At 36.7% G+C, this 27,694-nt stretch overlaps 1 protein-coding gene and 1 pseudogene across 16 annotated transcripts in view; both read left to right on the forward strand.

Moving 5' to 3' along the window:
* The window catches only part of CLEC2D (C-type lectin domain family 2 member D), a 53,370-nt gene extending 36,275 nt beyond the window's left edge, over nt 1-17,095 (forward strand). For 15 of the 16 annotated variants that reach the window (XM_063712018.1, XM_063712017.1, XM_063712022.1 and 12 more), the window contains 4 exons: nt 507-617; nt 7,457-7,641; nt 12,469-12,572; nt 14,385-17,095. In XM_063712018.1, coding sequence (XP_063568088.1) covers nt 507-617; nt 7,457-7,641; nt 12,469-12,572; nt 14,385-14,499 — 515 coding nt within the window. In that variant the 3' untranslated portion in view covers nt 14,500-17,095. Of the gene's footprint in view, nt 1-506; nt 618-1,695; nt 1,760-7,456; nt 7,642-12,468; nt 12,573-14,384 lie in introns of those variants that run through there. The other variant, XR_010135716.1, reaches the window with a different exon arrangement.
* Nucleotides 14,681-17,095, forward strand: LOC103891973 (nucleophosmin-like; annotated as a pseudogene).
* Nucleotides 17,096-27,694: the final 10,599 nt, after the last annotated feature.

Consider the following 27,694-nt stretch of genomic DNA (forward strand, 5'->3'; position numbering starts at 1 on the left):
CATGTATTCTTAACTATTCACTCTCCTATCCTTCCAAGAATAACACTAATTTGACCTCTACAATAATCACTTTATCACTCCAGTTTTGCCTTTTTTCCTCCAAAACAATGCCTTTTAAGTCTATTTTAATCGATAGATTTCCTCTTAATATCATTTAAAAATATTTCTTTACATTTTTAGACAGAAATCAGAATAATTTGCTATGTTGAATTTCCAGTAATTTGGATTTTGTTGATTTCATTCCTGTGGTTTAGTTGACATGAATCTCTCCAATTGAAAGGGTAACTTGAATATGGTAGCTGGAAATTTAAAATCAATTCTTTTAACTTGGAAAATGATTAAATTCTGGAGATAGAATAGTAAGTTCATAAGATGACAGGTCATTTGCATCCTCTAGTGAAAAGCGAAGGAATTAAATAAAAATAACATTTTGATGCTTAATGTTTCTGGCTTAATGTTTATGTCTGTATTTAATTGTTAAAATGTTTTTCAATAATTTTTTCCAGGTTATCTACATTCAAAAGAGCATTCTATTAAAGCTACCTTAATTTGGCGCTTATTTTTCTTAATCATGTTTCTGACAATCATAGTGTGTGGAATGGTTGCTGCTTTAAGCGGTAAGTGAACTGTAATCTTTATTCATCTGGAGAGAATTATACTTGTAAAAAGAAGAGAAAGAATCTAAATAATTTTGTTATTCTTTACAGCTTTTAATATATTGTCTCACTAACTGAGTTAAACTCTAACAACTTTTTAAGTGGCATCAAAAATTTTAATTATGTAAATAGGGTTCACATTATTCCAAGTTTAGTGAGATGATCAGAGTCTTCAGAAGGTAGAAGACAGACCACTATTCCTTAAGAATATTGATGCAAAAATTAAAAAAAATAGTAAACTGAAAAATAGTCTTTTGTCCAATCTAGGGGCATGGTTAATTTTACCTCCACAACAACCTTGTTTCATTAAAAATAGCAAAACAGATGGTTTAAAGTACACAAAACTACTAAGTGGCTGTATAACATTACAGGCAGCCTGTTCTTTCTTCCTAGCTATTTGAGCATGTTCTGTCCCTTGTTTTTTTTTAGCATATGTAGCCCATCTTCCTAGAAAACAAACTCCTTTTAGTGATTGTACCCTAAAAGCAATTTAGCTATAAAAATTATCTTGTACCTCAAAACATACTTGCAGTGCATCTAATATAGACCAAGCTAAGACATAGAAAACTACAAAAGCACTTTCTCCAAACCTCATGCCAATCTGGGTATCAACCTAAAATCTACCCCCTGTTATTATATTCTGAAGTAATTTCAGAGAGACCCTTCAAATACTGCTTACATAACTTAGAGTCAGCAATACTTGGAACACTCCATGTTCTAGATAATTTCTATTCATTTGCAAATCTTTTGCTTATTATCTTTTGCCATTTTGAAACCACAGATAATATACTTTATACATTTATGAAGCAAAAATAATTTTTTTATTTCAGAGATTTAAGTCAACTAATTGTAACTATTTAAGAAAGAAAAAATTGGAAAGAGACAATTTTTGTAGTCTGTAAGTACCTCAATATTAATCAAGGGAATGTATTCTGAAATATAATTTAAATTTATAGCCCTTTTTTTACAGTAAGCATATGAAATTGACACTTATGACTGTTTTCCTTTATTATCCATTATGTGTTTCTCTTCCTTTCAGCTAGCAATTTGACTGGAAATGATTTCTTGTGTGGAGCCAATAGCTGGAGCCATCTTCTAATCTGGTCATTTTCTTTCTTTCTGTTTTTGAATGTGTTATTATTTATTACTTTGTATCATTTTTATGTTTTATTTAACATTTAGATTGTTAGTTAACTATTCAAGTGTGGTATTTCCCCATTTAGATCGAGTTATTTAGATTGGCTTTAGTTATAAAAATTCCTAATAGAGCTTTGCAGTTATAGCTCTGGTCCCTAACTTTTTTTTTTAATTATACTTTAAGTTCTAGGATAAATGTGCAGAACCCGCAGGTTTGTTACATAGGTATACATGTGCCATGGTGGTTTGATGCACCTATCAACCCGTCATCTATATTAGGTATTTCTCCTAATGCTATCCCTCCCGTTGCCCCCCAACCCTCAACAGGCCTCAGTGTGTGATGTTCCCCTCCCTGCATCCATGTGTTCTCATTGTTCAACTCCCACATATGAGTGAGAATCTGCAGTATTTGGTTTTCTGTTCCTGTGTTAGTTTGATGAGAATGATGGTTTCCAGTTTCATTTGTCTCCCTGCAAAGAATATGAACTCATTCTTCTTTATGGCTGTATAGTATTCCATGGTGTATATGTGCCACATTTTCTTTATCCAGTCTATCATTGATGAGCATTTGGGTTGGTTCCAAGTCTTTGCTATTGTGAATAGTGCCACAGTAAACATACGTGTGCATGCATCTTTATAGTAGAATGATTTATAATCCTTTGGGTATAGACCCAGTATTTCTGGTTATAGATCCTTGAGTAATTGCCACACTGTATTCCAAAATGGTTGAACTAATTTACACTCCCCCCAACAGTGTAAAAGTGTTCCTATCTCTCTACATCCTCTTCAGCGTCTGTTGTTTCCCGACTTTTTAATGATTGTCATTGTAACTGGCATGAGATGGTATCTCGTTGTTGTTTTGATTTGAATTTCTCTAATGATCAGTTATGATGAGCTTTTTATCATATATTTGTTGGCCACATAAATGTCTTCTTTTATGAAGTGTCTGTTCATATCTTTTGCCCATTTTTTGATAGGGTTTTTTGTTTTATTCTTGTAAATTTGTTTAAGTTCCTTGTAGATTCTAGGTATTAGCTGTTTGTCAAATGGATAGATTGCAAAATTTTTCTCCCATTCTGTAGGTTGCCTGTTCACTCTGATGATAGGTTTTTTTTTTTTTTTTTTTTGTGCAGAAGCTCTTTAGTTAAATTAGATCCCACTTGTCAATTTTGGCTTTTGTTGCAATTGCTTTTGGTGCTTTAATCATAAAACCTTTGCTCATGCCTGTGTCCTGAATGGTATTGCCCAGGTTTTGTTCTCAGGTTTTTATGGTTTTAGGTCTTATGTTTAAGTCTTTAATCCATCTTGAGCTAATTTTTGTATAAGGTGTAAGGAAGGGGTCCAGCTTCAGTTTTCTGCATATGGCTAGCCAGTTTTCTCAACACCATTTATTAAATAGGGAATCCTTTCCCCATTGCTTGTTTTTGTCAGGTTTGTCAAAGATCAGATGGTTGTAGATGTTTGGTGTTATTTCTGAGGCCTCTGTTCTGTCCATTGGTCACTATATCTGTTTTGGTACCAACACCATGCTGTTTTGGTTAGTGTAGCCTTATAGTGTAGTTTGAAGTCAGGTAGCATGATGCCTCCAGCTTTGTTCTTTTTGCTTAGGATTGTCTTGGCTATACAGGCTCTTTTTTGGTTCCATATGAAATTTAAAGTTTTTTTTTTTTAAATTCTGTGAAGAAAGTCAATGGTAGCTTGATGGGAATAACATTCAATCTATAAATTACTTTGAGCTATATGACTATTTTCATAATATTGATTCTTCCTATCTATGAGCATGGAATGATTTTCCATTTGTTTGTGTCATCTCTTATTTCCTTGAGCAGTGATTTGTAGTTCTCCTTGAAGAGGTCCTTCACATCTCTTGTAAGTTGTATTCTTAGCTATTTTATTCTCTTAGTAGCAATTGTGAATGGGAGTTCACTCATGATTTGGCTCTCTGTTTGTCTGTTATTGGTGTATAGGAATGCTTGTGATTTTTGCACATTGATTTTGTATCCTGAGAATTTGCTGAAGTTGCTTATCAGCTTAATAAGTTTTAAGGGGATGAGACAATAGGGTTTTCTAAATATACAATTCTGTCATCTGCAAACAGAGATAATTTGACTTCCTCTCTTCCTATTGAATACACTTTATTTCTTTCTTTTACCTGATTGCCCTGACCAGAACTTCCAATACTATATTGAATGGGAGTGGTGAGAGAGGGCATCCTTGCCTTGTGCCAGTTTACAAAGGGAATGCTTCTAGCTTTTGGCCACTCAGTATGATATTCGTTATGAGTTTGTCATAAATAGCTCTTATTATTTTAAGATCTGTTCCATCAATACCTAGTCTATTGTGTGTTTTTAGCATGAAGGGGTGTTGAATTTTATCAAAGGCCTTTTCTGCATCTATTGAGATCATCATGTGGTTTTTGTCATTGGTTCTGCTTATGTAATGGATTACATTTATTAATTTACATATATTGAACCAGACTTTCATCCCACGGATGAAGCTGACTTGATCATGGTGGATAAGCTTTTGATGTGCTGCTGGATTCGGCTGGCCAGTATTTTATTGAGGATTTTTGCATTGATGTTCATCAGGAATATTGGCCTGAAATTTTCTTTTTTGTTGTATCTCTGCTAGGTTTTGGTATTAGGATGATGCTGGTCTCATATAATGAGTTAGGGAGAATTCCCTCTTTTTCTATTGTTTGGAATAATTTCAGAAGGAATGGTACCAGCTCCTCTTCGTACCTCTGGTAGAATTCGGCAGTGCATATGTCTGGACCTGGGCTTGTTTTGGTTGGGTAGGCTATTAATTACTGCCTCAATTTCAGAACCTGTTATTGGTCTATTCAGGAATTTGATTTCTTCCTGGTTTAGTCTTGGGAGGGTGTATGTGTCCAGGAATTTATCCATTTCTTCTTTGCCTGGGTATCACCAGCAAAGGCTGCAGAAAAGCAAAGATTGCTGCCTGCTCCTTCCTCTGGAAGCTTCATCCCAGAGGGGCACCCACCAGATGCCAGCTGAGCTGTCCTGTTTGAGGTGCCTATCAACCCCTGCTAGGAGTTGTCTCCCAGTCAGGAGGCATGGGGGTCAGGGACCCACTTGAGAAGGCAGTCTTTCCCTCAGAAGAGCTCGAGCACTGTGCTGGGAGATCCACTGCTCTTTTCAGAGCTGGCCGGCAGGAATGTTTAAGTCTGCTGAAGCCATGACCACAGACACCCTTTCCCCCAGGTGCTCTGTCCCAGAGAGATAAGAGTTTTATCTATAAGCCCCTGACTGGGGCTGCTGCCTTTCTTTCAGAGATGCCCTGCCCAGAGAGGAGGAATCTAGAGAGGCAGTCCGGCTGCAGTGGCTTTGCTGCACTGTGGTGGGTTCCACCCAGTCCGAACTTCCCCCGGGGCTTTGTTTACACTGTGAGGGGAAAATCGCCTACTCAAGCCTCAGTAATGGCGGATGCACCTCCCCTCACCAAGCTTGAGCATCTGGGGTCCACTTCAGACTACTGTGCTGGCAGCAAGAATTTCCAGCTAGTGGATCTTAGCTTGCTGGGCTCTGTGGGGATTGGACCCACTGAGCAAGACCACTTGGCTCCCTGGCTTCAGCCCCCTTTCCAGCAGAGTGAATGATTCTGTCTCAGTGGGTTCCAGGCACCACTGGGGTATGAAAAAAACTCCTGCAGTTAGCTCGGTGACTGCCCAAATGGCCACCCAGTTTTGTGCTTGAAACTCAGGGTTCTGGTAGTGTTGGCACTCTAGGGAATCTCCTGGTCTGTGGGTTGCAAAAACCGTGGGAAAAGCGTAGTATCTGGGCCAGATAGCACCTCACAGCACAGTCTCTCACAGCTTCCCTTGACTAGGGGAGGGCGTTCTCCCACCCCTTGTGCTTCCTGGGTGAAGCAGTGCCCCACCCTGCTTCTGCTTGTCCTCTGTGGGCTGCACCCACTGTGTAACCAGTCCCAGTGAGATGATCCTGGTACCTCAGTTGGAAATGCAGAAATCACCTGCCTTCTGCATTGGTCTCACTGGGAACTGCAGACCAGAGCTGTTCCTAATCAGCCATCTTGCCCTCTCTGGTCTGGTCATTTTCTTTAAACTGGTTGATACAGGAGCAGTGATAGCACAACAAATATGCACAGATTTGGGGAAAGTCATCCTGCCTTATGGTCTGGTTCAAGAAATTACATTTTAATAGTTAAAATTTGGTACCAGTTATAATCTGGTACCAAACCAGATACAATAAACGTTTGCCTCATGTTATGATTTGAGATTCAGATTACACCAGTTATTATTCATAACTAAGAGTGATTTCTCATCTCGTAAGAGCCAAATCCAAGGATAATGGTGCCAATTGATAGTAATGATTCTGTGAATACCCAGCATTCTGGTCTATCATAGACACTTTCAGAACCATTGAGTTGAAGGGAGAAGATGGTTATATAATAGAAGATGAACTGGTAGCTACTAGGGGCTCAGTGACAACAATCTGGAGAGACATTCATTCATCTCGATCCCACATGAAGAGAGCATTTCTCCTGATTATATAAGAAGTGGATCAGAAAAGCCTGTCCAGTGAAGTATTGCTGCCTTCAAAGTGTAGAAAACCTCACTAAATCTCCTTAGTGGAAGGAAGTTCACTGTACAACAACTTATTTCATATTTATGATAGTATTTAGACATATACAAGGCTTTTTCACATCAAGAAACCTTATTCACATAAGGCATCTATATCCTGCCCTTCATTTTACCAAGTCATCTAGAGCAGCAGTCCCCAACCTTGTTGGCATGAGGGACCAGTTTTGTGAAAGAGAATGTTTTCATGGACTGGGGTCAAGGAATGGTTTGGGGATAATTTAAGTGCATTACTTTTATTGTGCCCTTTATTTCCATTATTATTACATTGTGTAATAATATATAATAAAATAATTATACAACTCACCATAATGTAGAATCAGTGGGAGCCCTGAGCTTGTTTTTCTGAAAGTAGATGGTACCATCTGTGAGTGATGGGAGACAGTGACAGTTCATCAGGCATTAAATTCTCACAAGGAGCCCACAACCTAGATTCCTCACATGAGAAGTTCCCAACAGGGTTTGCCCTCCTATGAGAATCTAATGCCACTGGTGATCTGACAGGAGGTGGAGCTCATGAGGTAATGTGAGTGATGGGGAGTGGCTGTAAATACAGATGAAGCTTCACTTACTCATTTGCTGCTTACCTCCTGCTGTGCAGCCTGCTTCCTGACTTGTCCATGGACCAGTACTGATCCATGGCCTAGGGGTTGGGGACCCCTGATCTAGAGCACTTGGAGAACTATCTGTTCTCCAAAGCTGATCAAATGCTATCATTAATGTATCTAATATTTTAAGAAAGGGTAACACCATTGAGAGCCAAATAGATACATGGCCCAGAGCAAGCTTAAGTTAGTAATAACTCCTTTTTCAGCTCACCCGCTGCCGAAGGCATGAGTTTGAATCTCAGTTTTGCCATTTGCTGTGTAATGTATGCAATTATATTTAGCATCATATTTCTCATTTGAAAAATGAAAATAATACATTTAGTACTTAACAGGAGTGTCAGAAAGTATATTAGTACTTGGTAATTTATACAATACAATATAAAAGTAAGAAATTTTTATTTTATTTATTTTATTTATTTTTATTTTATTTTCAGCAATAAGAGCTAACTGCCATCAAGAGCCATCAGTATGTCTTCAAGCTGCATGCCCAGAAAGCTGGATTGGTTTTCAAAGAAAGTGCTTCTATTTTTCTGATGACACCAAGAACTGGACATCAAGTCAGAGGTTTTGTGACTCACAAGATGCTGATCTTGCTCAGGTTGAAAGCTTCCAGGAACTGGTAAGAAAATAGTTCTGGCCAGAATCAAAGATTCAGCCCTACAAGGATATATTTTCTGTGAAATTATCTAAGAAGTAGGTTTAGACATCTGCTTTTACATTGATTTTTTTTTGTATAACAAAAGAGTAACCTAGCATGTATTCCATTTTACAGTGAATCATCTAAAATTACCTTAATATTCATGGCAGGAACAGGCCCAGAGGGCAAGCAAGCCAGAGCCTTCTTTGATTTGTGAGCCAGAACTGTGCTAATAAGGATTAGAAAAGTATTGGTAAAAACTCAGTTTTAAGTGTGTATGAAGTTAGCAACATTGTTTCAAAATAAATCAAACAAGGCCAGGAGCAGTGACACATGCCTGTAATCTCAGCACTTTGGGAGGCCAAGGCGGGTGGATCACTTGAGGTCAGGAGTTTGAGATCAGCCTGGCCAACGTGGTGAAACCCCATCTCAACTAAAAAATACAAAAATTAGCTGGGCATGGTGGCATATGCCTGTAATTCCAGCTACTCAGGAGGCTGAGGCAGGAGAATTGCTTGAACCTGGGAGGTGGAGGCCTGCAGTTAGCTGAAATCATGCTACTGTACTCCAGCCTGGGCAACAGAGTGAGACTCTATCTCAAAAAAATAATAAAAACAATAAGTCAAGCAAGAATGATGTCATAGAGGATGGTAGACTAAAAAGCTACAGAAATCTGTTCTCCACTGAGAAAACTATTAAACTGTCAAAAACTGTCTGAAGTAACTATTTGGAATTCTCTAGTCAAACACTGGAAGCATCAAGGGAAGAGTTTGATAAAGAGGATGATAAATTTTGGTTAATGTCGGTGAATTTCAGCCTTTCCACTCAATAATAACTATTTTCCACACCCCATTATTGCAGGGATCCATGGGAACTGCTGACCATGTTCCTGTAATGAATTCCTGCAGCCAGGGTGGACAATAAGAACCTTTTTGTCCAAATATCAGGGTTATTGCTGATTTCTGCCTTTGAATGCTGAGGGGCAGACACAGAAATGGGCTATCATTGCATCAGTCCTCATCAGCTGAAGTGGCTTCCCAAGGATTTAAATAAATAGTATGTGTTTTTCCTCCATTTGGGAAGCAGTCATTTAAGACAATTTTTATTAGATAACTGGCTGACTGCAGAGATAACAGAACAGAGATTTCAATGACCATGCACAATGGAGAATAAAAATAGTTGGGAAAAAATCATGACCAAATGACTCTGAACCACAACAACCAAGATTTGACAATCCCTGAAGAGCAAAAGAATTAAGTTACCAGAGTTACCACAACATAGTACTCATAATGTCCAGTTCTCAAAAAAAATTACAAAACACGCAAAGAAAAGTATGGTTCATTCACAGGAAAAAAAAGTAATCTGACAGAAACTATCCCTGAAGAGGCTCAGATATTAAAAATATGAGTCAAAAATGTTAAATCAGCTGTCTTAAGTATAACCAATGAGTTAAAGGAAACTAGACAAAAAGCTAAAGGAAACCCAAAACATAATAAATGAACAAAATTAGAATATCAATATGAAGGTAGAAATTGTAAAAAAGAACCAAGCAAAAATTCCAGAGCTGAGAAGTACAATGACTGAAGTTTAAAAATAATTTTAAAAACTCGCTGAAGAAGTTCAACAGCAGATTTGAGAAGTAAGAGATCAGAAAACTTGAAAATAAGATAATTGAAACAATCCAGACTAAGAAAAACAAAGAAAAAGAATGAAGATAAATAAATTCTAAGGAACCTGTAGGATATCAGCAAACATACTAACATATGTACTGTAGAAATCCAGGAAAGAGAAGAGAAAGAGAAGCAGAGAAATACAGTTAAAGAAATAATGAAATTTCTTTCCAATTTCATTCCAATTTCAGACTTTCCAAAATCTGAGGAAATACATAAATATATATACATCCAAGAGGCTCAATGAACTCCAAAAGGGTAAACTTAAAGAGATCTACTTGAGACAAATTATAGTCAAGTTGACAAAATCCAAAGAGAGAATTTTGAAAGCAGCCAGAATGAAGCAACTCGTCATTTACATAAGACCCTGAATAAAATTAATAGCTGATTTTCTCTGAGAAACCATGGAGATCAGAAGGTAGTGGAATGGCATATTTAAATGTCTGAAAGAAAAAATAAAACTGCCAACCGTGAATTCTATGTATAGCAAAGTTGTCCTTCAAGAATGAAGGAAAAAGTAACACATTTTCAGATAACCAATAATTAAGGGATTTTATTACCAGTAGACATGTGCTACAGAAAATGCTAAAGGAAACCTTTTAGGCTGAACTGAAAGGACACTAGACAGCAACTCAGAACCTCCAAAATAAAGAATATTCATAAAAGTAACAATAGAGGTAAATATAAAACCCAGAATTACTACATGTGTCATATAGTTTATAACTTCTCCTATTTATAGCTTTCTATATTTATATTTATCTATCTATAATTTCATAGGCAAATGAATAAAAATTATAAATCTATGATAGTGGTCATATAATGTATAAAGATGCAATCTGTGAGAATCTTATGAAGCAGGAGGGATGAAGACATATAGGATCAAAATGTTTGCATAGTTATTGAAGCTATGTTGATATTATGAAATTATATTGTTACAAGTTTAAGATGCTAATTATAATTCTCAAGGTAACCACTAATAAAATTACCAAAAATATGCAGAAAAGGAAAAAAGAAAAACAATACACTATAAAAAATCAATTAAATACAAAAAAGTCAGTAACAGAAAACTTGAGAAACAAAGACATATAAGGTATAGAGAAAACAAATGATTAAATGGCAAAAGTAAATCTTGTTTTAGTAATCACATTAAATAGAAAAGGATGAAGCCATAGGGCTGAGACTGACAAGTTGGCTAAAAACCAAAATAAATTAAAAAGAAAAACAAGACTCATCTACATGCTGTCTATAAGAGACTTGCCTTAGATATAAGGACACAAAGAAGTTGAAAGTAAAAGGACTGAAAAAGATATTCCATACAAACAGTAGTAACCAAAATAGTGCTGAGTGGCCATATTTTTGTCAAACAAAATAAACTAAAGTAAGAAATTTTACAAGAGAAAAAGAAGGGCATTATGCATTGACAAAAATTTTGACATAGCCAAACAATTATCTGTTATATATGTACTTAATAATACAGCCTCAAAATATATGAAGCAATAATTGCTATAATTTAAGGGAGAAATGAACAGTTCTATGAAAAGTTGGAGAATGAAATATTCCACTTTCAACATGAGATTAAACAACTAGACAGAAGATCAATAAGGAAATAGAAAATTTGAACAACACTATAAACCAATTATCCCTGACAGGCATATACAGAAGAATCTACCCAACAGGAGCAGAATATTAATTGTTCTCAAATGCACATGGAACAATCTTAAAAATAGACCATATGTTAGGCCACAAAACAAGTGTTAATAAATTTGAAAATTTGAAGTCATAAAAAGTATCTTTTTCAATTACAATGGAATGAAGCTAGAAATCAATAACTAGAAAAACCAGAAAACTCACGCATATGTAGAAATTTAAAAACCCACTCTTAAACAGCCAGTGGTCAAAGAAGAAATCACAAGGGACATTAGAAAATACCTTGACACAAATGAAGTAAAAATACAAATAGCACGTTTATGGTATACACTGAACATAGTTCTAAGAGGGAAATTTATAGCTGTGAACAGTTAACTAAAAAAGGAGAAAGATCTCAAATCCATAGCCTAACTGTACACTGTAAGGAACTAAAAAAAGTAAAGCAAAAATAGTCATCTTTATGATTTGAAAGAGTAAAAGATTTACCTAATAAGTCCCTAAATTTACTACTAATAAAGGAAATTGTTTATATATTTAATTGCATTAAAATTCAGAACTTGTAATCATAAAAAGGACAGTACATGTTGACAAGGAAACACAGCAAAGGAAACCAGCCTATGCTGCTGCTGTGAGGATAATTTGGTACACTTACATTAGTTTGGTGTCTTTTTCTTTCTTTCTTTCTTTCTTTCTTTCTTTTCTTTCTTTCTTTCTTTTTCTTTCTTTCTTTTTCTTTCTTTCTTTCCTTTCTCTCTCTCTCTCTCTCTCCCTTTCCTTTCTTTTCTTTTCTTTTTTTTTCTTTTCTTTTCTTTTCTTTTTGAGACAGAATCTCACTCTATTGCCCAGGCTGGAGTGCAGTGATGTGATCTTGGCTCACTACAACTTTTGTCTCCCAGGTTCAAATGATTCTCATGCCTCAGCCTCCCAGATAGCTGGGATTATAGGTGCATGCCATCACGCCCAGCTAATTTTTGTATTTTTTTAATAGAGAGGGGGCTTCATCATGTTGGCCAAAGCTAGTCTCAAACTCTTGGCCTCAGGTGATCTGCCCGCCTCTGCCTCCCAAAGTACTGGGATTACAGGTGCCTGGCCTGGTGGTGTCATTTCTTAAAGTTGACAAAAAGCATATCCTGGAGCCTAAAAATTCTATTCTAGGACGAGTGCCAAGAATGTCATAGTAGCATACATTCCAAACTTGATAAAACACTGGTGTCAACCAATAGTATAATAGATAAATTGGAGAAGAGTCATACAAAGGAGTACAATACAGAAACAAAAGTAACCAAATTATCAACAATTTCTCTTAGTTTTAAATTATCTTCTTTTGATATGTATGATAATATAGCACACCTATTCTGTATGTATTACTAAACAATACAAAATCAAAAGGAAGAAAATTATGGGTAGTTAAGAATATGGCATAGCAGCAACATTTCTGGGAGAGGATGGGTTATGTTAGATTAATGAATATCATCTCTGTGTTTTCTGAAAGAATTTCCTGTTGAGATATAAAGGCCCATCTGATCACTGGATTGGGCTGAGCAGAGAACAAGGCCAACCATGGAAATGGATAAATGGTACTGAATGGACAAGACAGTAAGTTCTAAAAATCTGGCAGTAATATTTGTATTTGAATTTACTTTGCATTAAATCTAAAGTGTTCTCTAGTTACATGCTTTAAAAATTCTCATTTTAAGATTAGTCATGAAAGAAGATGGTGCCAACTTGTATGTTGCAAAGGTTTCACAAGTTCCTCGAATGAATCCAAAACCTGTCATGGTGAGGTAGACTGACTGTGAACTTGGCTCCAGGCTTAGCTATGTCATTTTTAAACACTTTCATTCTGATCAAACCATACAATATCTTTAAGTCTGTTCCTTACCTCTACAACAAAATTAAATTGCACTTGCCCTCCTGATTTCATAGGGTTGATGTGAGGAACAGAGGTTTTGATGTATCAGGGAAAGATTACGAGTGACAGCAATTATACCTATTATTTAAAATAAGACAATAGTTTTAAAATTTTAAAATGGGTAAAGTTTGGCACTAGAAAATTTAATCTCAATTGTATATTTATAGGATCTTTAGATTACTAAAAAGATTTGAGATAATGCTGGAAAAATTGGATTCACACAATTTCACTCAATGTTTGAGAGATGAGACAGTTTTGAAAAGCTACTTTATTGTAATACATTCTTCAATATTGGAAATATAACTTTATTTAATAAAAAGAGCCCCAGACTGGACATTGGCAGGTTTGAAATGAGTTTTTTCTCATTAGCTTTTGACCTTGGATAGGATGGTAAGTTTTAGAAATCAGACAACATGTACATTTCTACATTGTTGTATCTACACTGCCTTGCACATTGTGACTGCTTCATAAATATCTAGAATTAACTTTTATTTCTTATTTTACAATACAGAAGTAGTAAATTTTCTCTACCTAATTCTTAAAATGGTTTTTTGTTTGTTTGTATTTTTGTGAGACAGGGTCTCACTCTGTTACCCAGGCTGGAGTGCAGTAGTACCATCATGGCTCACTGCAGCCTTGACTTCCCTGGGTCAAGTGAGCCTCCCACCTCAGCCTCCCACCTCAGCTGGGACTACAGGTGTGTGCCACCTTGCTTGGCTTTTTTTTTGTTTTTTTCAGAGATGGGGTCTCACTATGTTGCCTGGGCTGATCTTGAACTCCTGAGCTCAAGCAATCCTCCCACTTCGGCCTCCCAAAATGTTGGAATTACAGGTGTGAGCCACCATACCTGGCCTCTCAAAATATTTTAAGGATCAAATACATTATTAACTAACCAGTTGTTGGAAACTGCTCATCACTTAAAGAAATGTAAAATATTATATGATTAAGGTCTAACATGTTTGAACAATTAGCAAATCGTATCAGAGATGATAGTGATTCCAATGAGCAAAGAAGAAAAATTTGTAATCCAAATGCTGACCTAAAATATCTGTGCCAAGCCATCTAAACTCAGCTAAATAGCACTGCAGTTTCAGTACTAAAACCACCAGGGGAGTAGGAATAAAATCAAGCAAGCATGGTTTTTAGAAATAGCTGCTGAGTCTTCAGTTATTTAAGGAAGCAAAATATTGGGAAACTGTGTAAAGAAAACGTGTCAGACTTCTCCCATCAGCCAGCTAAGGCTTTGGATGTACTGGAAAGAATATTATGCTTACAGACATGAAATAGGTTTGATTCAGGACTTTGCAGTATTCCTATAGTTGATTTATAACATCTCCTGCTAAGCAAAGCCCACTGACTAATTAGCACTACACAAGGAAAAACAACATTATTTTTAGAGGCTGAATTAATGTTAGTTTTCTCATTTTCTCATCTTCGTTCTCTCTGCTTTTGAAGAAATATTCAGTGGCCAACTGATTCTGCTTCTTCTCTCGCAGGTTTCCTATCCTGGGAGCAGGAGAGTGTGCCTATTTGAATGACAAAGGTGCCAGTAGTGCCAGGCACTACACAGAGAGGAAATGGATTTGTTCCAAATCAGATATACATGTCTAGATGTTACAGCAAGGCCCCAACTAATCTTTAGAAGCATATTGGAACTGACAACTCCATTTTAAAATGAGCAAAGAATATATTTCTTATATGAACAGGTATATGAAAATGTGCTCAATATCGCTAATAACTGGGAAAATACAAATCAAAATCATAGTAAAATATTACCTGTTTTCATGGTGCTAATATTACCTGTTTTCCCACTGCTGATGACATACCCGAGACTGAATAATTTATAAATAAAAGAGATTTAATTGACTCATAGTTCCACATGGCTGGGGAGGTCTTGCAATCATGGCAGAAGGCAAATGGGAAGCAAAGTCATGTCTTATATGGTGGCAGGCAGGGGGACTTGTGCACAGGAACTCCTATTTATACAACCATCAGATATCTTGAGACAAGAACAGTATGGGGCTCCCTGGTGTGATTCCATCCTGTGCGGCTGTTCTCTGGAGCAGCATTCATTTATCTTCATCTGCCTTGTCTCCTACCTAAGTGTGTGCTGCCACCCGATGGAAGATTCGATGGACATGGACATGAGCCCCCTGAGGCCCCAGAACTATCTTTTTGGTTGTGAACTAAAGGCCGACAAAGATTATCACTTTAAGGTGGATAATGATGAAAATGAGCACCAGTTATCTTTAAGAACGGTCAGTTTAGGGGCTGGTGCAAAGGATGAATTGCACATTGTTGAAGCAGAGGCAATGAATTATGAAGGCAGTCCAATTAAAGTAACACTGGCAACTTCGAAAATGTCTGTACAGCCAATGGTTTCTCTTGGGGGCTTTGAAATAACACCACCAGTGGACTTAAGGTTGAAGTGTGGTTCAGGGCCAGTGCATATTAGTGGACAGCACTTAGTAGCTGTGAAGGAAGATGCAGAGTCAGAAGATGAAGAAGAGGAGGATGTGAAACTCTTAAGTATATCTGGAAAGCAGTCTGCCCCTGGAGGTGGGCAGAAAAAAGTAAAACTTGCTGCTGCTGCTGATGATGATGATGATGAAGATGATGATGATGATGATTATGATGATGAGGAAGCTGAAGAAAAAGTGCCAGTGAAGAAATCTATATGAGATATTCCAGCCAAAAATGCATAAAAGTCAAATCAGAATGGAAAAGACTCAAAACCGTCATCAACACCAAGATCTAGTTCTGTAGAAGACCTTAAAGCAAAAATGCAAGCAAGTATAGAAAAAGGTGGTTCTCTTCCCAAAGTGGAAGCCAAGTTCATCAATTATGTGAAGAATTTCTTCTGGATGACTGACCAAGAGGCTATTCAAGATCTCTGGCAGTGGAGGAAGTCTCTCTAAGAAAATAGTTTAAACAATTTGTTAAAAATTTTCCGTCTTATTTCATTTCTGTAACAGTTGATATCTGGCTGTCCTTTTTATAATGCAGAGTGAGAACTTTCCCTACCATGTTTGATAAATGTTGCCCAGGTTCTATTGCCAAGAATGTGTTGTCCAAAAATGCCTGTTTAGTTTTTAAAGATGGAACTCCACCCTTTGCTTGGTTTTAAGTATGTATGAGATGTTATGACAGGACATAGTAGTAGCGGTGGTCAGACATGGAAATGGTGGGGAGACAAAAATATACATGTGAAATAAAACTCAGTATTTTAATAAAGTAAAAAAAAAAAAAAAACAGTATGGGGAAAACTGCCCCCATAAAGCAATTGTCTCCACCTGGCCCTGCCCTTTGCATGTGGAGATTATTACAATTCAAGGTGAAATTTGGGTGGAGACACAACCAAACCATATCAAATGGCTATATCAAAAAGACAAGAAATAACAAGCATTGGTGAGAGTGTGGAGAAGGGGGAACCCTTGTACACAGTTGGTGGGAACACAGTTTGGTGCAGCCATTATAGAAAACGGCATGGAGGTTCCTAAATAAATTAAAAAGAGAACTACCATATGAACCAGCAATCCCTTTTCCAGATATACACCCAAAGGAAATGAAATCACCACCTCATAAAGATATCTGCATTCCTGTTTATTATAACACATCATTATTCATAATAGCCAAGATATGGAACTAACTGAAGTGACCATTAACAGATGAATGGATAAAGAAATTGTCATATATATAAAACACACGCATTATATACATATATATATAATAGAATATTATTCAACCTTGTAAAAAGAAATCCTGTTATATTGGGAACAAGCCCCCCAAAATCTGGCCATAAACTCACCCCAAAACTGGCCATAAACAAAATCTCTGCAGCACTGTGACATGTTAGTGATGGCCATAATGCCCATGCTGGAAGGTTGTGGGTTTATGGGAATGAGGGCAAAGAACACCTGGCCCACCCAGGGCGGAAAACCACTTAAAGGCATTCTTAAGCCACAAACAATAGCATGAGCGATCTGTGCCTTAAGGACATGTTCCTGCTGCAGTTGACTAGCCCAACCTATTTCTTTAATTCGGCCCATCCCTTCATTTCCCATAAGGCATACTTTTAGTTAATTTAATATCTATAGAAACAATGCTAATGACTGGCTTGCTGTTAATAAATACGTGGGTAAATCTCTGTTCTGGGCTCTCAGCTCTGAAGGCTGTGAGACCCCTGATTTCCCATTTCACACCTCTATATTTCTGTGTGTGTCTTTAATTCATCTAGCGCTGCTGGGTTAGGGTCTCCCTGACTGAGCTGGTCTCGGCACTGTTATCTGAAACAATGTAAATAAACCTATAGGGTTTATTATATATACTAAGTTAAATAAGCCAGACACAGAAAAAAAATGTTGCATGATCTCACTTATATGTGAAACTTAAAAAAAAAAACCAAATACATAGAAATAGAGTAGAATGGTGGTTACCAGAGATAAGGAAAATACAAAGACACAGATCAAAAGATACAGAGTTGCAGTTACAAAGGGTGAGTATGTCTAGATATCTAACATACAGTATGAGGACTATAATAGTATTGCACTGTGTACTGAAAACTTGATGACAGATTTTAGATATTCTTACCACACACACACAGACAAACGTAAGTATGTGAGATGAAGCTTATGTTAATTAGATTAAGTGTATGTACATAAAAACATCACATTATACACATAAAATATATACAATAAAAAAGCACATTGGGAGATACATGATAAATTTCTATCTGCAGTTGCTATTTGCATTTTTAAAGGATATTTTTATTTTTAAAATTTTTAGCTGACAACTATAATTATGGAATACAATGTGATGTTCTGATATATGTGTACACTATGGAATGATTAAATCTAACATTTCATCATCTCACATACTTATTTTCTGTGGTGAGAACATTTGAAATTCTCTTGGCAATTTTGAAAGATCCAATACACTATTATTAACTATAGTCACTATGCTGTGCAATAGATCTCAAGAGCTTATTCCTCTTAACTGAAACCTGCTATCCTGTGACATGTGGTGAACATCTCTCTATTCCCCAGCCCCAGTCCCTAAATGTTGAATACACAATGGGGAAAAAATAGTCTTTTCAATGAATGGTGGTGGGAAAATTGTATATCCACATGCAGAAGAATAAAATTGGACCCTTACTTCCTACCATATATAAAAACCAACTGAAAATCGATTAAAGACTTAAACTGTAAAACTACTAAAAGACAACATAGGGAGAAAGCTTCACAACGTTGGTCTGGGCAATAATTTTTGGATTTGACCTCAAAAGTAGATGCAACCACAGTGAAAATAAATTGCATGAAATAAAAAATGTTTCTGCACAGCAAAGGAAATAATTAATGGAGTAAAGAGACAACTTACAGATTGGGAGAAGATATTTCCAAACTATTGTTGGGGCTCAGAAACGAATACCCTAAAATATAGTGATTTGACAGGTGGAACTAAAGAAGACTCGAGGTCTCTCTGACCTCCTCCTCAACCTCTGTTTCTTAATCCTCTGTTTTCCCAGAGCACAGGAGGAAGTTGTTCTCTGAAGTTCCTTTATCTGCTTTAAGTTCCAACTCACCAAATAAGAAAACAGTTCATTCTGGTGCCTTCCATGGGTTTTCATTAACTGGTCATGTTACAGGAAAAAGAATGAAGTCTCTTAACCCACCTGGATAGATTTTTCTCACAAACCATTGTCTTCTCTGCAAGCCCAGTAGACTTTTTCCCAGGCCATTTTTGTGATCTTCACCCCATTAAGTTCTCCCCAAATTATTTACTATTCCCCCAAAATCACCCACACTTCCCCATCTCCCTCTCCCCTAAGAACAAGGGTATATCACCATCTATACCCCATTGTTTGGTGGGGTGATCACTCTGATTCTCTGCATGCATTTTTATAGATTTGTTTGCCATTTATCCTATTAATCTGCCTTCTGTCAGTTGTGGCAAGTTATCAGCATATTTTTTAACCTTTAATTATTCTTAATGGAAAGACATTTCTGTATACACTGGAAATCTCAGGAAATTTCTTTTTTCCTTAAGCTTAATTGAAATGTTTACTTTTCAGTAAAATTTCAAGCTTGAATAATGTTCATGCCAGCTTTTCATTGAAATAGAATGAAAAGGTTGCACAATAAAATATTATTTTCATGAAATTACTTCTAGTATAATTCTGAATAAACACTTTGAAAGGCAGCGAACTGTAAATGTATTACAGCTATCTCTTATTCTTCAGGGTGGGTCTCAATTATGAAAAAGATGATTGGCTTTCTGTTTTAAGTAACAGTCATTTTGAAAACACTTTAAAACTGTCAAGTAAAGTGTGATGGCTAATTTTGTATGTCAACTTGACTGAGATAAGGTATACTCAGCAGGGAAAGCATTATATCTGGATGTGTCTATGAGGGCTTTTCTGAAAGAGATTGATGTTGGAATCACTAAGCTGTGTAAAGATGATCTACCTTCACCAATGTTGGCAGGCATCATCCAATCCGTGCAGGTCCTGCCCAAACAGAGCAAAAAGTCAGGGTAAATTTATTCTCTTCTAAAGCTAGGGCATCCATTTCTTCCTACTCTCAGACATTGGATTTCCCCAGTTTCCCAGACCTTTGGCCTTACACTGAGAATTATGCTTTGTTTTATTTAGGCATATTTTAATAATACTTCATGTACTGGTCAGGAAGACATTTCCTGGTTCTAAGGCTTTTGACTCAGACTAGATTACAACACTGGCTTTCCTGGTTCTCTAGCTTGCAGAAGAGAATACTAGGAAGCGTGTACTTCCTACATAAGTAAGAAGAGGAAACTAAATCTCTGGCTTATAAACTATGTAACCAACCACAGTTCACAAAGATTCCACAATTTCCTTGGCAGGAGGCTAAGATCTAAAGCCCAATATGATTGTGCTTCTCTTATCAGTTTTCTGCAAACAAAAGAGAATAGAACTAAAATACAGCTTTCTTAAAATAATGTTGATTCATTTGTGTGAAATATCAGATCACAGAAAAAACATTTTTATAAAATACGAGCTCTGTCACATTGGCCCTCCTAGACACATCCAGAGATAATGCTTTCCCTGCTGTGTATACCTTATCTCAGTCAAGCTGACATATAAAATTAGCCATCACACTTCACTTGACAGTTTTAAAATTAGGTTGTTTTTTCCAAATGACAAAAAGCAGGAGCAAACTGCAAGTGCTCCTGCAACACATCTAACAAGAAAGCCTTATCTGACTTTTATGAGGTTCAATATAATGCCCAAACTGCATATTTCAAACTCTTGCCATCAGATTCACCTAAGAAGACAAAAGATCTATTGCCTTTGAACCTACAGTCCCAGAGCGTGCAACATGAACTTGCCTACATCCAAGGGGTAGCACCTTTTTACGTAGTGAATTCCCAAAGTGTTGCTGAAATTATGAACAGTGTTCTGCCTCATACTGACAAGTGAAACCTCTATCTCTGATTGCCCAAAGATGTCTAATGAAGCTATAGCATCACTACAATTTGGAATAGACACTTAATCCAGAATTGAAGAGATATAGATAAAAATGAACTGAGTGCAATGCCAAAAGATAAGGATAAATATGGCCCCCTCAAAAAAAGATCCTAAGTCCTTGACAATGCTGCTAGAGATTTCTCACGAAACTCCAAGGAGTAAAACAAGAAACTATAAAGACAGATGGAGAACCACATGTTATGGTACATCATATAAACAACGAAGAGATGGTAGTCAATTGTGTAAGAATCTTGAAGTTATTGGGTCCAAATAAAGAGAATTATGAAATGAAATAAGTATCCAATTAACACAGGAAATAATATGAACAATGGGGTTAGGAGAGCAGAGGTCAATGTAAGAGATGTTTCCAAAAGTAATGATGTTGTCATGGAAGTTGGCAGATGATCAAATTATCAGGCATGTAAAACTGATCATGAAGGTGTTCCAAGGAAATTAATTGTTTCATCAATATTGAACCCAAAATTAAATCAACCCAAACATAGAAAAGGAAAAAAAAAAAAAGGCAAAAGGCACAGTGTAATGATGCTCTCTTTACTCCTTTGGAAGGGATTGATAAAATTGCAACTACTTCTTGTATAAAGAATCATCCATTTTATAGATGACTACAAATTCAATCCTAAACCTTCAAATACAATGAAAAGAAAGTATGTACTGAGAGTTGGAATGACTACTCACCTAGGCCAAACTCTCACCTAGGAATGAAGCATCAGGCACACAGTGCACTGAGCATGGCTGAAGGTGCATTGACTAATCTTCTAAAACCTACTCCAGAACGACAGAGACTGGTACAACTCCATTTGTGCTAAATTTGGAGATATAAACAATATTTTGGAAAAGCAGAAAAGATGAGAGGACATTGGCACCTGCCAAGAGTGTTGATGAAACGGGATACTTCCCTGGCCTCTTTGCAGGAGTTGCAAAGGGGTTGGCTTGTTTACTCGGCCCACAGCTCTCAACCCCTCATGGGAGGGGAAACTCACAGGTGAGTGGGTGTAGGGGCCAGGACGAGGGCTTCTGTGTGCCAGCAGGAGTAGAACTCTGTGCAGCCCCATGGCAGCATCTAGGGGGATTCCCATGACCCCTCAAGCCCCAGAGGGTGAGTGTTACAGTGTGCTCTTTTAGCTTTTCTATCCACAGATGACTTAAGTATTTAACAGCTCAGTGGAGGGTCAGGGTGACAGCCTTTTGGACATGCCCTCTTGGTACCTCAGTTCTTGTTTAGCATCCAGGAAGAATCAGGTCATGCAAACAAATTGAAGGGTAGTGAATGTGGAGGATTTTATTGAGGGATGGAAGTAGCTCTCAGCAGGATGGGGAGCTGGAAAGTGGATGGAATGGGAAGGTGGTCTTCCCCTGGAGTTCAGCCAAACTCTTCTCTGAGGTCCCACCATCAAGCTGTCCCTCTGAGCTCAAACTGCTTCTCTCTGACATCCGGCTTCTTCTTTCTTTCTCTGCCACTGTGCTACTCCACTGCTCTGCTGCTCTGCCACTCTGGTGATGGGGCCTGTGGTTTTTATGGGTAGAGGATGGGGTGTGGGGTGGGCCAAAAAGCAAAATTTGAGTGGGAAAGCAGGAAATGCATGTTCTCATTTTGGTCTGTGGTCCCAGGCTTGAGGATGTGTGGCTCTTGCTGGGGGCAGCCCTCTTCTACCCAGTATTTCCCTGCTTCCCACCCATATCACCAACACTGCTCCTAACCCTACTCAAAAGGTACATTAAAATATAGAGGTGGAAAGTTATATGCTGCTTCTCTCAGAGCAAACCCTTTGTCTTATATAAAATAACTAACTTTATATAATGCTCCACAGCATAATTTAAAAAGAAAACTAATTTTGACATTAGTCAGAAATCTGTAGACATCTCTACTCCTCTAGTAACTCTGAAAACTGGGTCTGCTAATGAGTTGGTAGCATTAAATCTGAAGACTGAAAATTTTCTATTCTGTTCTTCTCTTTTTACCCTTACTTTAGTGGAACAGTAAATTTCAGTAAAATCAGTGAAGGTGTATCTGCCAAGGTTCCAATCAACACAGAGGAAGAGAAGACTTGTTCTATAGCTAAACTAGTAGACAACCCAGAAAAAATATCTCTACTTATAATAAACAGAAATCCTAATTACTGCATCCAACTACCTGACCATCATTCATTTTTAAGAGACAGACTTTTTAACATTCCAAAGTTCTCACCCAAAAGAGATCTGACAGTTTTCTGACTGCAATCCATTCTGGAGAAGTTGCTACTAAACTGAATAGAATAAAGTTATTGTTCCTTTAAATACATTATCTATGAATGGACAATCAAGATTTATGTCCCTTAAGGCATAGGACAGCTGTTAAATGTTGTTCCTCCATTGTACTAATCAACTTCATACTACTGGAGGATATTTGTAAAAAATATTTATATATACACACATACACACACACTCTTAAAAGAATTTGTACTAGGTTATTTATTTATTTATTGAGACAAGGTCTCACTCTGTTGCTCAGGCTGGAGTGCAGTGGCATGATCATAGCTCACTGCAGCCTCAGCTTCCCAAACTCTGGTGATCGTCTCACATCAGCCTCCCAAGTACCTGGGACCACAGGCATGTGGCATTATACCTGACTAATTTTTGAATTTTTTGTAGAGACAGAGCTACACCATGTTGCCAAGGCTGGTCTCAAAATTTTGGGGTCAAACAATCTACCTGCCTTGGTCTTTCAAAGTGCTTGGATTACAGTTGTGAGCCACTGAGCTCAGCCTGTCCTAGGTCTTTTAATGTCAAAAGAACACTTGCCAGTATATATGTGTGTGTGTGTGTGTGTGTGTGTGTGTATATATATATACACACATATATATACACTATATATATACACATATATATATACACATATATATACACATATATATACACATATATATATACACATATATATACACACACATATATACACACACACACATATATACATATATATATACACATATTTGTCGTTTCTTTGTCTTAAAACTGGTATATCCTGCTTTAAAACTTTAAGACAAAGTGTAAATGATTTTCTTTTTTTAATGAGAAATAATCACCTTTTGTCAATTTTATTTGCTGATTTTATTGACTTGCGTATTCCACAGTGGAGACCTCAACATATTCTATGTATTGTGTTTTAGTAGCTAGGTGAACATATGTATGATATTTTCCACCTTAATATTACTCTTTAATTGAATACATTTATAAGTTACATTAAAGCTTATTTTATGTTGAAAGAAGGAGCTAGAAAACTAGTGATGTTAAACAATGTTTAACTAGTGATGTTAATAAATGTGTTAACATTTATTTTCAATGATGAATCATTGATGAATCATTTATTTTCATTCATCATATATTCAATGATGAATCACTTATTTTCAATGATGAATCATTTAGTTTACAAGACGTATCTTGTATTTTCTTTATGTAATTGCCAAATCAGAGTCAAATTTATGATAAGTTCATAGTACTTCCATATTTTATTAATATGAAATACTTGATTTTTACACCTTTAGAATTTTAATTGCACAAGGAGAATTTCCAATAAATATTTTCTGTATATAATTTGACACTTTCTTCACAAATATTACACATTCTATGCTCCAAGGCCTTAAACAATTTCTTGTGAAAATGTTGCTGCATTGTCACGGTTATTTCACAATTTTCATATAGAGAGGAATACGGATTAAGTTATGTTCATTTGCTTTTTTTAACTTTTATTTTAAGTTCAGAGATACATGTGCAGGATTTGTAGATTTGTTACATAGGTAAACACATGTCATGGAGATTTATTGTACAGATTATTTTATCACTCAAGTATTATGCCTAGTATCCATTATTTTTTTAATTCTCTCCCTCCTTTCACCCTCTACTGTTTGGTAGGCCCCCGTGTTTGTTATTTCCCTCTATGTATCTATGTGTTCCCATCATTTAGCTCACACTTACAAGTGAGAACATGTGGTATTTGGTTTTCCATTCCTGCGATAGTTTGGTAAGAGTAATGGCATCTAGTTCCACCTATGTCCCTTCAAAGGACATGATCTTGTTCCTTTTTATGGCTGCATAGTATTCCATGGTGTATTTGTACCACATTTTCTTCATCCAGTCTATCATTGATGGGCATTTAGGTTGATTTTGTGTCTTTGCTATTGTGAATAGTGCTGCAATGAGCATATGTGTGCATGTGTAGTTATTATAGAACAATTTATATTGCTTTGGGTATACGCCCAGTAATTGGATTGCTGGGTCGAATAGTAGTGCTGTCTCTAGGTCTTTGAGAAATTGCCATACTGTCTTCTACAATGGTTGACCTAATTTACACTCCCGCCAACAATGTAAAAGCATTCGTTTTTCAACACAACCTTGCCAACATCTATTATTTTTTGACTTTTTAATAATAGCCATCTGACTGGTGTGGGATGGTATTTCATTGTGGTTTTGATTTGCATTTCTCTAATGATCAGTGATATGGAGCTTTTTTTCATATAATTGTTGGCCACATGTATGTCTTCTTTTGAGAAATGTCTTTTCATGTCGTTTGCTTACTTTTTAATGAGGTCTTTTTTTTGTAAATTTGTTTAATTTCCTTATAAGTGCTAGATATTAGATCATTATCAGATGCATGAATTACAAAAATTTTGTCCCATTCTGTAGGTTGTTTACTCTGTTGATAGTTTCTCTTGCTGTGCAGAAGATCTTTAGTTTAATTAGATCCCATTTGTCAATCTTTGCTTTTCTTACAATTGCTTTTGGCATCTTCATCATGAAATATTTGCCTGTGTCTATATCCTGAGTGTTATTGCTTAGGTTTTCTTCTATAGTGTTTATAGTTTTGGGTTTTACACTTGTCTTTAATCCATCTTGAGTTGATTTTTGTATATGATATAAGGAAGGGGCCCAGTTTCAATTTTCTGCATATGGCTAGCCAGTTCTCCCAGCACTATTTAGAGGGGAATCCTTTCCCATTGCTCATTTTTATCAGGTTTGTCAAAGATCAGATGGTTGTAGGTGTGTGGTCTTATTTCTGAATTCTCTACTCGGTTCCATTGGTCTATGTGTCTGTCGTTGTACTGGTACCATGCTGTTTTGATTACTGTAGCCTTGTAGTATAGTTTGAACTTGGGTAGTGTGATGCCTCTGGCTTTGCTGTTTTTGCTTAATATTATTCAGGCTATTCAGTCTCTTTTTTATTCCGTATAAATTTTATTCCACATAAATTTTAAAATAAGTATTTTTCTATTGAATCTGTAAGTTGCACTGGGAAGTACGGCCATTTTCAAAATCTTGATTCTTCCAATCCATGAGTATGGAATGTTTTTCCATTTGTTTGTGTCTTCTCTGATTTATTTGAGCAGTGGTTTGTACTTCTCCTTGAGGAAGCCCTTCACTTTTCTTGTTAGCTGTATTCCTAGGTATTTGTTCTCTTTGTAGCAATTGTGATTTGGCTCTCTGCTTGCCTGTTGTTGGTGTATAGGAATGCTAGTGATTTTTGCAAATTGATTTTGTAACCTGAGACTTTGCTGAAGTTGCTTCTCAGCTTAAGAAGCTTTTGGGCTGAGATGATGGGATTTTCCAAATATAGAATCATGTCATCTGCAAACAAAGACAATTTTACTTCCTCTCTTCTTATTTGAATATGCTTTATTTCTTTCCCTTGCCTGATTGCCCAGGCCAAAACTTCTAATACTGTGTTGAAAAGCTGTGGTGAGAGATGTTATCCTTGTCTTGTGTCAGTCTTCAAGGGGAATTCTTTGAGCTTTTGCCCATTTAATATGATATTGACTGTAGATTTGTCATATATGACTCATTATTTTGATGTCTGTTCCTTAAATACCAGTTATATTGAGAATTTTTAACATGAAGGGATACTGAATTTTATTGAAAGCCTTTTCTGCATTTACTGAGATAAGCATGTGGTTTTTGTCTTTAGTTTTATTTATGTGATGAATTACATTTATTGATTGATGTATGTTGAAACAACCTTGCATCCCAAAGATGAAGCCAACTTGATCGTGGTCGATAAGATTTCAGTGTGCTGCTGGGTTCAGTTTGTTAGTATTTTGTTGAGAATTTTTGCATATGATCATCAAGGATATTGGCCTGAAGTTGTCTTTTTGTTTGTATTTCTGCCAGGTTTTGGTATCAGGATGATGCTGCCCTCATAGAACGAGTTAGGGAGAAGTCACTTCATTCAAGTTTCTGAAATAGTTTCAGTAGGAATGGTACCAGCTTTTCTTTATACATCTGGTTGAATTCAGCTGTGAATCCATCTGGTCCTGGGCTGTTCTGGGGGCGGTTGGTAGGCTATTTATTACTGCCTCAACTTCAGAACTCATGACTGGTCTTTCAGGGATTCAATTTCTCCCCTGGTTCAGTCTTGGGAAGGTGTATTTGTCCAGAAACTTATCCATTTCTTCTAGATTTTCTAATTTATGTGCATAGATGTATTTTATGTTCATTTGAAAAAGCTGAAGGATTAATTGAAGTACCAGAAATTTTAGTTTTAATTCTAGTAAAATGACTAAATAAATTATGATGTAGGCATGCAGTAGATACCAGTTTAAAGTTCTGGCAAATGTCACCAATCTAAAAACTATGAAGGATACAGATTATAAAAGTTTTATACAAAATTAGAAGTATTAGCATCTAAAATTACATAGTAATTTTATCATTTTATTAGAACTAAAGCCAAGATTTCTTAAATGTTTACACATACATTTGATATGGGAGTGCTGGGAAGGGAAGAACACGGTCCCTTTAAATGATATGGAGTTGGGGAAGGGAAGTGCTAGGTAGATGAGGGTGTGGTCTCTGGCTAGGGCTCCGCTTCTCCCCCACTGCCATGAGTTTGGAGCACCCCAGCCTGCCTGTCTGTGTATGCTCCCCTAGAGATTTGAGCAGTGGGGCACTGAAGAAGCAAGCCACACCCCCATCACATGCCCTGCAAGGGGACAAGGGAACTTTTCCCATTTCAAATGGGGGCTTTTCCAGGATCTCAAAAGTTGAGTATGAGCAAATACAAAACTATGGGGTCTGCTTTTCTTCCAAAACCCTGCCACTTTTCTTTCTATGGGTAAGATGCTCTGTTTTCTCTTTGTCTCTTTTCTCTCTCACATGGTTTAAAATGGCTGTCTCTTTCTTTATAGTGTTAAGAGTTTTGTTACAGGCTGCAGCAATTTTACTAAGTAAAATGAGCATTTGGCTCAGCCAACAAAGATGCAAGTCAGACCAACTGTTCCTAGAGGTGCCATGTATGCCTCCATGTCAACAGCCACAGGT

The sequence above is a fragment of the Pongo abelii genome, chromosome 10 (assembly GCF_028885655.2).
Source record: "Pongo abelii isolate AG06213 chromosome 10, NHGRI_mPonAbe1-v2.0_pri, whole genome shotgun sequence".
Classification (NCBI taxonomy): domain Eukaryota; kingdom Metazoa; phylum Chordata; class Mammalia; order Primates; family Hominidae; genus Pongo; species Pongo abelii.